At 45.1% G+C, this 13556-nt stretch overlaps 1 protein-coding gene across 1 annotated transcript in view; it reads left to right on the plus strand.

Annotated features, from left to right (window-relative positions):
- LOC110498110 (disintegrin and metalloproteinase domain-containing protein 17) overlaps positions 1 to 5367 on the plus strand; it is a 31149-nt gene extending 25782 nt beyond the window's left edge. The window contains exons 19-20 of the mRNA XM_021574703.2: positions 1492 to 1917; positions 2406 to 5367. Coding sequence (XP_021430378.1) covers positions 1492 to 1890 — 399 coding nt within the window. The 3' untranslated portion in view covers positions 1891 to 1917; positions 2406 to 5367. The remainder of the gene's footprint in view (positions 1 to 1491; positions 1918 to 2405) is intronic.
- The last annotated feature ends 8189 nt before the right edge of the window (positions 5368 to 13556 follow it).

The raw sequence follows: 13556 nt of genomic DNA on the forward strand, positions 1-13556 counted from the left end.
TCCAGAGATGTTCTATCCGGTTCCAGTCCGGGCTCTGGCTGGGCCACTCAAGGACATTCAGAGACTTGTCCCGAAGCCACTCCTGCGTTGTCTTGGTTGTGTGCTTAGGCTTGTTGACCTGTTGGAAGGTGAACCTTCGTCCCAGTCTAAGAACCTGCTCCAGAGTGCTCAGGACTTCATTAAGGATCTCTCTCTACTTTTCTCCGTTCATCTTTGCCTCGATCCTGACTAGTTTCCTAGTCTTGGTTTCATCAGACCAGATAATCTTGTTTCTCATGGTCTGAGAGTCTTTACGTGCCTTTAGGCAAACTCCAAGCAGGCTGTCATGTGCCTTTTACTGAGGAAAACAAATATATCACTAGCCACTTTAAACAATGCTACTTAATATAATGTTTACATACCCTACATTACTCATCTCATATATGTATATACTGTACTCTATATCATCTGGGGAGGCAGGGTAGCCTAGTGGTTAGAGTGTTGGACTAGTAACCAGAAGGTTGCAAGTTCAAACCCCTGAGCTGACAAGGTACAAATCTGTCGTACAAATCGTACTGTTCCTAGGCCGTCATTGAAAATAAGAATTTATTCTTAACTGACTAGCCTAGCCAAAGGCATCTTTGTAATACTTTAACTATGCCACTTTAACTATGTATACCATCCTGCATCCTGCCTATGCCGTTCTGTACCATCACTCATTCATATTCTTCATCCCTTTACACTTGTAAATTTTACTGCCTGCTTGGCCACTGCAACAGCCCTAGCCTAACCCTGACCCTATCCCAGATCCCCCTGTTGAGCCTGACTCTAGCCCGGATCCCCTAGATCTGAAAGGACTTCATAGTTATGGGGTGAAGATTCCACCAAGTCTGTAAGAGAGCAAGTTGGCGTGAGAACCATACCCATTGAATCTTTTCACATTTACACGAAGTGCCTAGGGGCAAGTGTTTAGGAATGAATTTGAAACGGGGCTGTAGTTGGCCCAGAAGCGGCATGAATGAGTTCCAGAAGGTAGTACGTCTGATGGGCTCACAGGGCTCACTTGAAAAATAAATCTCAATATGACTTCCCTGGTGAATTAAAGGATAAATAATAGTAAACTGAGATAATTCCGTTACAATGAGCTGTTCTGCCCCCCCCAGAGCCTTGGCCCCTCGCGGAACTGCAGCGGATGGTGAAGGTACCTGTATTTGGTACAGCTCCACCTTTTAGGGGAGTGGGTTTGGGGGGATGGGGCCAGGGTGCACGCTGCCGGCGTGTCACAAGGATGCGCGATGTATGTGAGGAGAAGAGTCGTGTTGTCTTTATAAAAGGCAGAGTGTAGACCTTGTTTGGAGCCAGAGTGTCTGAGTTGTTTGTTTTTGGCTATTCAGTTGTAATAGGTGTGACCAGACCATTAAAGATCAACTGAATTGAGTTCAAAAGGATACAGTCAGGCAGTGGATTAGTCAAACACAAACCTGACCCTGCTGTCCTCCTGTCCCCCCTCAGAAAGCAGAGATGCTGAGCAGCCTCGAGACGGCCTCTGTCGTCTTCATTAAGCCACCTACGCCTCCAACCTCCTCCTCCGGCACTCAGATTCTTCTCCACTCCCTCCCTTCTCTACCCCCAACGGGCCCACCTGCCTCAGGCAGCATCAGTACCCCAGGCTTGGCTTCTGGCCCGGGAAGTGGGGTGGTCATGGTGGGGGAGGGCCCACGGATGGCCACCATACAGGAGGATCCCAGCTGCGATTCTCACCTCGACCCGGATGAAGACGACTTCCCTCCACCCGGAGGCTCCAATGCCACCAAGTCGTCTTACGAGGACCTGACGGCAGAGCGGAGCACGCCGCGGTCGGGCAGCCACGACAAGCCCCGCCTCGAGGCAAACCTGTATGGTGAACAGTAAAGAGTTCTAGTGCTGAGGGAACATGTTTGTACAGTGGGGCAAAAAAGTATTTAGTCAGCCATCAATTGTGCAAGTTCCCCCACTTAAAAAGATGAGAGGCCTGTAATTTTCATCATAGGTACACTTCAACTATGACAGACAAATTGAGACAAAAAATCCAGAAAATTACATTGTAGGATTTTTTATGAATTTATTAGCAAATTATGGTGGAAAATAAGTATTTGGTCACCTACAAACGAGCAAGATTTCTAGCTCTCACAGACCTGTAACTTCTTCTTTAAGAGGCTCCTCTGTCCTCCACTCGTTACCTATATTAATGGCACCTGTTTGAACTTGTTATCAGTATAAAAGACACCTGTCCACAACCTCAAACAGTCACACTCCAAACTCCACTATGGCCAAGACCAAAGAGCTGTCATAGTTGAAGTGTACCTATGATGAAAATTACAGGCCTCATCTTTTTAAGTAGGAGAAGTTGCACAATTGGTGGCTGACTAAATACTTTTTTGCGCCACTGTATATATACTCACATACACACAGCCACGGGCATGTACATGCAAACACACGTGTGTGTGTGTGTGTACACACACAATTTTACACGAGGGAACATAGTCTAGAGTAGATAGATGCGTGCATACAGACACCACACATATAGAAGAAGCATGCATACATGACTAAACTATAGTACAAACACACTGTTATAGTACACACAAACATCCACTCCTAGAAGGGACTGGAATACTGGTTACACAGCACTGGTTGGGGTTCATAGAACAACACCGTTTCTAGTAGAGCTCTTAAATAAAGCACTGTGGGGTTAGCTACATCCTAGATTTTATAAGGTCAATTTGGAAGACTCCCATACAACCAAAACAGGTGTTTGTGAGTAGTAGTGCTCTGATGCAAGTGACTGATGTTTAGAATAGCCTAGATACTGAATGATGTGTGTGTGTGTGGTGGGGAAGAAATAATTTGTGCCTTGTTAGTTTCAAGAGTCAAAGCCAAGTGCTTTATTTGGCACCACTCACTCTGATACAGGCCAGACAGACCGATACAGGCCAGTCAGACCGATACAGGCCAGACAGTCTTTGGAGTTGTTATTTTGAATGACTTGACTAACAGCTGTCAGAATGGGTTGATTGACAGCTGGGCCAGTTGATTTGATCAGATATTTTGCCCATAATTGAGCAAAAGATCAGAATTGGGCTGCCTGTGTAAACGAAGCTAGTAGTTAGGCTGGGCTGGATACTTGGTCAAATCGGCGCGCTTCATCGGACCTTGGCCTACCGAACATCAATGTATCTGTTCTACTGTATGTCTCCATTGAAGTATTGGTTCTGTTTCATTTGTAGTGAAATAATGATGAACCGTTTTGATATTTGTGTATGGCCTTATTCTGGTACAATGGGCTATTAACCTTTTCATCTTCAACCTGAAGTTTGCAATTCATGCAAGTAATTTATTTGACAATTTACTCAACACATTGGATGATGAGGGACTGTTAGAGCAGTGCAGACATTCTATGCAGTCAGATGTTTGTAGACCAACTTCTGATTTTTTAATCTGAAAAAAAATACTAGTGCCTTATTTCGTAAGTTAATTATTTTTGTTTTATATCTCGCCTCATTTCTCTAGTTATACAGTGGCTTCAGAAAGTATTCACACCCCATTCACCTTTTCCACATTTTGTTGTTACAAAGTGGGATTCAAAAGGTTTAATTGCCATTGTCCAAAGAAGAAAATGAATGAAAAATCAAATACTAATATATTGAATAAGTATTCAACCCCCTGTGTCAATACATGTTAGAATCAACGTTGGTAGCGATTAAAGCTGTGAGTCTTTAACAGCTTTCCACACCTGGATTCTGCAACATTTACCCATTTTTTAAAAATGTATTATTCTTTTTTTAAATTCTTCAAGCTCTGTCAAATTGGTGGTTGTTCATTCCTAGACAACCATTTTTAGGTCTTGCCATAGATTTTCGGTCACTCGGGAGCATTCTTGGTAAGCAACTCCAGTGTAGACTTGACCTTGTGTTTTAGGTTATTGTCTTGCTGAAAGGTAAATTCATTTCCCAGTGTCTGTGGGAAAGCAGACTAAACCAGGTTTTTCTCTAGGATTTTGCCTGTGCGTCACTCCATTCCATTTTTTAAAATCGTGTCCTTAACGATTACAAGCATACCCATAACATGATGCAGCCATCACTATGCTTGAAAATATGGAGCGTGGTACTCCAAACAACTTCTTGTCCTGAATACGAAGTGTTAATTGCTTTATCACATTTATTTGCATTATTATTTTAGTGCCTTGTTGCAAACAGGATGCATGTTTTGGAATATTTTTTATTCTGTACAGGCTTCTTTGCACTCTGTGTATTAGGTTAGTATTGTGGAGTAACTACAATGTTGTTGTCATCTTCAGTTTTCTCTTATCACAGCCATTAAACTCTTAACTGTTATAAAGTCACCATTGGCCTCATGGTGAAATCCCTGAGTTGTTTCCTTCCTCTCCAGCAACTAAGTTAGGAAGGATACCTGTATCTTTGTAGTGACTGGATGTATTGATACTCCATCCAAAGTGTAATTAATAACTTCACCATGCTCAAAAGTATATTCAATATCTGCTTTTTTATTTTTACCCATCTACCAATAGGTGCCCTTTTTTTGGAAAACCTCCCTGATCTTTGTGGTTGAATCCGTCAGCGATGACGTAGTCATTGAAAAATCATGTTGCACATGCCACTTATGTGACTTATGCACATTTTTACTCCTGAACTTATTTAGGCTTGCCATAACAGGTTGAGTACGTATTGACTCAAGACATTTCAGCTTTTCATTTCATTAATTTGTAAAATATATATTTTTTAACTTGTGTGTAGGCCAGTGATGACATTCAATTGAATCCATTTTAAATTCAGGCTGTAACATAACAAAACCTGGAAAAAGTCCAGGGGTGTGAATACTTTCTGATGGCACTGTATGTCCTGTAAGCAAAGGGAATATGTTTATCACCCAGCTGGAACTCATGTTTACTAATGTTGCCTGTTAGCTGGCATGGGAAGTGTTGTCCTAAGCACCACTTGGTGTTGGAGTATTCGTGTGCCAATGATAAATGAATACATATCGGCTTGTGGAAGGTTACGCTAAAATATTGTTTTATATAGTCTGTTCACCGTTTCCTGTATATTAGGCAATAAGTACTTCTATATGTTCATTCTGATGAAAGGGGGAATATGTGTCTTGCTTGTGGGTCAAGGGCATTCTGCAGCTTTGCTATAACTTTGGACTAGTATGGTCTGGATACATCTTTAGCATGTACCTAAGTCCATAGTATTAGCTCTGTAGAAGATGTGAGGGGAAAACTTCTTGAATCACGTATTCTTCCTGTCTCCTATGTTTCATTTTCAGGGTGTATTAAATTATCTGGATGAATAAATAAATGCCTCTATGCTAATAAATGTGTACACCAACTTGAAATGTGCCCTCATGCTTACAGTGAAACAAGAATAACATTATTTTTAAAATATATTTATTGTGCATTTCAACACAGGTCTCAGGAAATCTAAACATGTTTTTTTAATGTGTTATACATTTCCATTTTGTAATGGCATGAAGACCGATTTCACTCCTTTCAGTCCTGTACCCCCTGGCCTACCCCATTACCAGCCCCTACTACCCTTATAGAACCGATCCCTTCCCATCGGTGGACGGGATGGTTCATCTCTCTGCCCTTCCACTCTCACTTGGTACACAGCAGGGTCTACGTCTCCCCAGTAAGGCAGGATGAAGGGCAGCTCATACACCGTGCCCTCCAGGAGCTTCTACAGGTGCTGGGCCACAAACTGGTTGCCCTTCTCAAAAGTGCGGTTTGGTGGGTCATGTTTCGGAGAACGCATGACTCAACCTTTGCCTCCCAAGCCTGTTGGGGAGTTGCAGCGATGAGACAAGACCGAAATGGGGGGGGGGGGGGGGGGGGGGGGGTTAAAGATAAAGTCCATCAGCACGGCCGAGCAGCCGCACACAAGCCTAAGATCACCATGCACAATGCCAAGTGTCCGCTGTAGTGGTGTAAAACTTGTCGCCATTGGACCCTGGAAAAGTGGAAATGCGTTCTTTGGAGTGATGAATCATGCTTCACCATCTGGCAATCTGATGTATGAATCTGGGTTTGGTGGCTGCTAGGAGACTGCAACCTACCCTAATGCATAGTGCCAACTGTAAAGTTTTGTGGAGGAGGAATAATGGTTTGGGGCTGTTTTTCATAGTTCGGGCAAGGCCCCTTAGTTCCAGTGAAGGGAAATCTTAACGCTACAGCATACAATGACATTTTAGACAATTCTGTGCTTCCAACTTTGTGGTAACAGTTTGGGGAAGGCCCCTTTCCTGTTTCAGCATGACAATGCTCCCATGCACAAAGCGAGGACCATACAGATATGGTTTGTCGAGATTGGCGAGGAAGAACTTGACTAGCCTGCACAGAGCCCTGACATCAACCCGAATCAAACACCTTTGTGGTGAATTGGAACGCCGACAGCGAGCCAGGCCTAATCGCCCAACATCAGTGCCCGACCTCTCTAATGCTTTTATGGATGAATGGAAGCAACACCCCACAGCAATGTTACAATTTCTAGAGGAAAGCCTTCACAGAAGAATGGAGGCTATTATAACAGCAAAGGGGGGGGGGACCAACTCCAATGAGATATTCGTTGAGCAGGTGTCCACATACTTTTGTATGTAGTGGACCTGGTGGATGTGTGTTCTTTAACCTTTCGGGATGCACAAGCTATTCGCTACACCCGCAATAAAATCAGATAAATACAGTGCCTTGCGAAAGTATTCGGCCCCCTTGAACTTTGCGACCTTTTGCCAGATTTCAGGATTCAAACATAAAGATATAAAACTGTATTTTTTTGTGAAGAATCAACAACAAGTGGGACACAATCATGAAAGTGGAACGACATTTATTGGATATTTCAAACTTTTTTAACAAATCAAAAACTGAAAAATTGGGCGTGCAAAATTATTCAGCCCCTTTACTTTCAGTGCAGCAAACTCTCTCCAGAAGTTCAGTGAGGATCTCTGAATGATCCAATGTTGACCTAAATGACTAATGATGATAAATACAATCCACCTGTGTGTAATCAAGTCTCCGTATAAATGCACCTGCACTGTGATAGTCTCAGAGGTCCGTTAAAAGCGCAGAGAGCATCATGAAGAACAAGGAACACACCAGGCAGGTCCGAGATACTGTTGTGAAGAAGTTTAAAGCCGGATTTGGATACAAAAAGATTTCCCAAGCTTTAAACATCCCAAGGAGCACTGTGCAAGCGATAATATTGAAATGGAAGGAGTATCAGACCACTGCAAATCTACCAAGACCTGGCCGTCCCTCTAAACTTTCAGCTCATACAAGGAGAAGACTGATCAGAGATGCAGCCAAGAGGCCCATGATCACTCTGGATGAACTGCAGAGATCTACAGCTGAGGTGGGAGACTCTGTCCATAGGACAACAATCAGTTGTATATTGCACAAATCTGGCCTTTATGGAAGAGTGGCAAGAAGAAAGCCATTTCTTAAAGATATCCATAAAAAGTGTTGTTTAAAGTTTGCCACAAGCCACCTGGGAGACACACCAAACATGTGGAAGAAGGTGCTCTGGTCAGATGAAACCAAAATGGAACTTTTTGGCAACAATGCAAAATGTTATGTTTGGCGTAAAAGCAACACAGCTCAGCACCCTGAACACACCATCCCCACTGTCAAACATGGTGGTGGCAGCATCATGGTTTGGGCCTGCTTTTCTTCAGCAGGGACAGGGAAGATGGTTAAAATTGATGGGAAGATGGATGGAGCCAAATACAGGACCATTCTGGAAGAAAACCTGATGGAGTCTGCAAAAGACCTGAGACTGGGACGGAGATTTGTCTTCCAACAAGACAATGATCCAAAACATAAAGCAAAATCTACAATGGAATGGTTCAAAAATAAACATATCCAGGTGTTAGAATGGCCAAGTCAAAGTCCAGACCTGAATCGAATCGAATCTGTGGAAAGAACTGAAAACTGCTGTTCACAAATGCTCTCCATCCAACCTCACTGAGCTCGAGCTGTTTTGCAAGGAGGAATGGGAAAACATTTCAGTCTCTCGATGTGCAAAACTGATAGAGACATACCCCAAGCGACTTACAGCTGTAATCGCAGCAAAAGGTGGTGCTACAAAGTATTAACTTAAGGGGGCTGAATAATTTTTTACGCCCAATTTTTCAGTTTTTGATTTGTTAAAAAAGTTTGAAATATCCAATAAATGTCGTTCCACTTCATGATTGTGTCCCACTTGTTGTTGATTCTTCACAAAAAAATACAGTTTTATATCTTTATGTTTGAAGCCTGAAATGTGGCAAAAGGTTGCAAAGTTCAAGGGGGCCGAATACTTTCGCAAGGCACTGTATGTGTACGTGATCAATAATTTGTTATTGCCCCGTGCTAGTCGGAACTAGGCATAGCCTCAGGAAGTAGGCACGCTGAGGGTGTTGCAGCACCTCCTCAAAAATCGGAATAAAATATATAAACTCAGCAAAAAAGAAACGTCCCTTTTTCAGGACCCTGTCTTTCAAAGATAATTCGTAAAAATCCAAATAACTTCACAGATCTTCATGGTAAAGGGTTTAAACACTGTTTCCCATGCTTGTTCAATGAACCATAAACAATTAATGAACATGCACCTGTGGAACGGTCATTAAGACACGAACAGCTTACAGATGGTAGGCAATTAAGGTCACAGTTATAAAAAGTTAGGACACTAAAGAGGCCTTTCTACTGACTCTGAAAAACACCAAAAGAAAGATGCCCAGGATCCCTGCTCATCTGCGTGAACGTGCCTTAGGCATGCTGCAAGGAGGCATGAGGAATGCAGTTGTGGCCAGGGCAATAAATTGCAATATCGGTACTGTGAGATGCCTAAGACAGCGCTACAGGGAGACAGGACGGACAGCTGATCATTCTCGCAGTGGCAGACCACGTTTAACAACACCTGCACAGGATCAGTACATCCGAACATCACACCTGCGGGGCAGGTACAGGATGGCAACAATAACTGCCCGAGTTACACTAGGAACGCACAATCCCTCCATCAGTGCTCAGACTGTCTGCAATCGGCTGAGAGAGGCTGGACTGAGGGCTTGTAGGCCTGTTGTAAGGCAGGTCCTCACCAGACATCACCGGCAACAACGTTGCCTATGGGCACGTGGTACCCGCCCTGCAGGCTCAACCTGACATGACCTTCCAGCATGACAATGCCACCAGCCATACTGCTCGTTCTGTATGTGATTTCCTGCAAGACAGGAATGTCAGTGTTCTGCCATGGCCAGCGAAAGAGCCCGGATCTCAATCCCATTGAGCACGTCTGGGACCTGTTGGATCGGAGGGTGAGGGCTAGGGCCATTCCTCACAGAAATGTCTGGTAACTTGCAGGTGCCTTGGTGGAAGAGTGGGGTAACATCTCACGGCAAGAACTGGCAAATCTGGTGCAGTCCATGAGGAGGAGATGCACTGCAGAACTTAATGTAGCTGATGGCCACACCAGATACTGACTGTTACTTTTGATTTTGACCCCCCCTTTGTTCAGGGACACATTATTCCATTTCTGTTAGTCACATGTCTGTGGAACTTGTTCAGTTTATGTCTCAGTTGTTAATCTTGTTGTGTTCATACAAATATTTACACATGTTAAGTTTGCTGAAAATAAACACAGTTGACAGTGAGAAGACATTTCTTTTTTTGATGAGTTTTTGCTGAATATATATTGTTGACCAATTCCAACACTCTCTCATTGACTTCCATACAAAAACTCCTCGCTTGATGAGCGAAAGAGACAAAACAATGACACCTGCTGGAGAAGATTTTTGGCCCAGTGAACAACTGTGATGTGTGAGATTGTTGAGAAACAGCAGTTTTTTATCCATGTTTCTAGTGGATTGCTAACCCGTTATGACATGTATGATGATGCAATCACTACTGTTGTGTTGGAGGTCCACTCACATTTGCAACAGAAAAGGTCATCTCTCCATGTTCCAGTCCATTTTCTTCTGTTTGGTGCCAAATGTACAAGGCCCAGATTGCAAAAGAATGCCTGTTTACCTCCACCATTACCATGCCAACCTCATGCACCGGGGGCATGTTTTTGAAGAAAAAACTAAACAATGCTTTTTGAGAATTAACACTCACACTTTAACCCCCCCCCCCCCCCCCCCCCACACACACACACACACATAAGCTCTGACTTTGCTGATCGCTACTTTATTGCGACAAAATGTACTTACTATGACTGTGATATGTGGTGTCCCACCTAGCTATCTTAAGATTAATGCACTAACTGTTCTGGATAAGACCATCTGCTAAATGACTAAATTGTAAATGTGTCTTTTCTGTAGTATCCAACTCCTCTACATCTCCTGTGAGGTGTTTTAGCTGACCCAGTAGTATCCAACTCCTCTACATCTCCTGTGAGGTGTTTTAGCTGACCCAGTAGTATCCAACTCCTCTACATCTCCTGTGAGGTGTCTCAGCTGACCCAGTAGTATCCAACTCCTCTACATCTCCTGTGAGGTGTCTCAGCTGACCCAGTAGTATCCAACTCCTCTACATCTCCTGTGAGGTGTCTCAGCTGACCCAGTAGTATCCAACTCCTCTACATCTCCTGTGAGGTGTCTATGCTGACCCAGTAGTATCCAATTCCTCTACATCTCCTGTGAGGTGTCTCAGCTGACCCAGTAGTATCCAACTCCCCTACATCTCCTGTGAGGTGTCTCAGCTGACCCAGTAGTATCCAACTCCTCTACATCTCCTGTGAGGTGTCTCAGCTGACCCAGTAGTATCCAACTCCTCTACATCTCCTGTGAGGTGTCTCAGCTGACCCAGTAGTATCCAACTCCTCTACATCTCCTGTGAGGTGTCTCAGCTGACCCAGTAGTATCCAACTCCCCTACATCTCCTGTGAGGTGTCTCAGCTGACCCAGTAGTATCCAACTCCTCTACATCTCCTGTGAGGTGTCTCAGCTGACCCAGTAGTATCCAACTCCTCTACATCTCCTGTGAGGTGTCTCAGCTGACCCAGTAGTATCCAACTCCCCTACATCTCCTGTGGGGTGTCTCAGCTGACCCAGTAGTATCCAACTCCCCTACATCTCCTGTGGGGTGTCTCAGCTGACCCAGTAGTATCCAACTCCCCTACATCTCCTGTGAGGTGTCTCAGCTGACCCAGTAGTATCCAACTCCTCTACATCTCCTGTGAGGTGTCTATGCTGACCCAGTAGTATCCAACTCCTCTACATCTCCTGTGAGGTGTCTCAGCTGACCCAGTAGTATCCAACTCCTCTACATCTCCTGTGAGGTGTCTCAGCTGACCCATTAGTATCCAACTCCTCTACATCTCCTGTGAGGTGTCTCAGCTGACCCAGTAGTATCCAACTCCTCTACATCTCCTGTGAGGTGTCTCAGCTGACCCAGTAGTATCCAACTCCTCTACATCTCCTGTGAGGTGTCTCAGCTGACCCAGTAGTATCCAACTCCTCTACATCTCCTGTGAGGTGTCTCAGCTGACCCAGTAGTATCCAACTCCTCTACATCTCCTGTGAGGTGTCTCAGCTGACCCAGTAGTATCCAACTCCTCTACATCTCCTGTGAGGTGTCTCAGCTGACCCAGTAGTATCCAACTCCTCTACATCTCCTGTGAGGTGTCTCAGCTGACCCAGTAGTATCCAACTCCTCTACATCTCCTGTGAGGTGTCTCAGCTGACCCAGTAGTATCCAACTCCTCTACATCTCCTGTGAGGTGTCTATGCTGACCCAGTAGTATCCAACTCCTCTACATCTCCTGTGAGGTGTCTCAGCTGACCCAGTAGTATCCAACTCCCCTACATCTCCTGTGAGGTGTCTCAGCTGACCCAGTAGTATCCAACTCCTCTACATCTCCTGTGAGGTGTCTCAGCTGACCCAGTAGTATCCAACTCCTCTACATCTCCTGTGAGGTGTCTCAGCTGACCCAGTAGTATCCAACTCCTCTACATCTCCTGTGAGGTGTCTCAGCTGACCCAGTAGTATCCAACTCCCCTACATCTCCTGTGAGGTGTCTCAGCTGACCCAGTAGTATCCAACTCCTCTACATCTCCTGTGAGGTGTCTATGCTGACCCAGTAGTATCCAACTCCTCTACATCTCCTGTGAGGTGTCTCAGCTGACCCAGTAGTATCCAACTCCTCTACATCTCCTGTGAGGTGTCTCAGCTGACCCAGTAGTATCCAACTCCCCTACATCTCCTGTGGGGTGTCTCAGCTGACCCAGTAGTATCCAACTCCCCTACATCTCCTGTGAGGTGTCTCAGCTGACCCAGTAGTATCCAACTCCTCTACATCTCCTGTGAGGTGTCTCAGCTGACCCAGTAGTATCCAACTCCTCTACATCTCCTGTGAGGTGTCTCAGCTGACCCAGTAGTATCCAACTCCTCTACATCTCCTGTGAGGTGTCTCAGCTGACCCAGTAGTATCCAACTCCTCTACATCTCCTGTGAGGTGTCTCAGCTGACCCAGTAGTATCCAACTCCTCTACATCTCCTGTGAGGTGTCTCAGCTGACCCATTAGTATCCAACTCCTCTACATCTCCTGTGAGGTGTCTCAGCTGACCCAGTAGTATCCAACTCCTCTACATCTCCTGTGAGGTGTCTCAGCTGACCCAGTAGTATCCAACTCCTCTACATCTCCTGTGAGGTGTCTCAGCTGACCCAGTAGTATCCAACTCCTCTACATCTCCTGTGAGGTGTCTCAGCTGACCCAGTAGTATCCAACTCCTCTACATCTCCTGTGAGGTGTCTCAGCTGACCCAGTAGTATCCAACTCCTCTACATCTCCTGTGAGGTGTCTCAGCTGACCCAGTAGTATCCAACTCCTCTACATCTCCTGTGAGGTGTCTCAGCTGACCCAGTAGTATCCAACTCCTCTACATCTCCTGTGAGGTGTCTCAGCTGACCCAGTAGTATCCAACTCCTCTACATCTCCTGTGAGGTGTCTCAGCGGACCCAGTAGTATCCAACTCCTCTACATCTCCTGTGAGGTGTCTCAGCTGACCCAGTAGTATCCAACTTCTCTACATCTCCTGTGAGGTGTCTATGCTGACCCAGTAGTATCCAACTCCTCTACATCTCCTGTGAGGTGTCTCAGCTGACCCAGTAGTATCCAACTCCTCTACATCTCCTGTGAGGTGTCTCAGCTGACCCAGTAGTATCCAACTCCTCTACATCTCCTGTGAGGTGTCTCAGCTGACCCAGTAGTATCCAACTCCTCTACATCTCCTGTGAGGTGTCTCAGCTGACCCAGTAGTATCCAACTCCTCTACATCTCCTGTGAGGTGTCTCAGCTGACCCAGTAGTATCCAACTCCTCTACATCTCCTGTGAGGTGTCTCAGCGGACCCAGTAGTATCCAACTCCTCTACATCTCCTGTGAGGTGTCTCAGCGGACCCAGTAGTATCCAACTCCTCTACATCTCCTGTGAGGTGTCTCAGCTGACCCAGTAGTATCCAACTTCTCTACATCTCCTGTGAGGTGTCTCAGCTGACCCAGTAACACAGGGTCACAAAACATGCAACAGGTTGTAAAGCATTATACCTGCAAGTG

This window comes from Oncorhynchus mykiss, chromosome 19 (assembly GCF_013265735.2).
Source record: "Oncorhynchus mykiss isolate Arlee chromosome 19, USDA_OmykA_1.1, whole genome shotgun sequence".
NCBI classification, from domain to species: domain Eukaryota; kingdom Metazoa; phylum Chordata; class Actinopteri; order Salmoniformes; family Salmonidae; genus Oncorhynchus; species Oncorhynchus mykiss.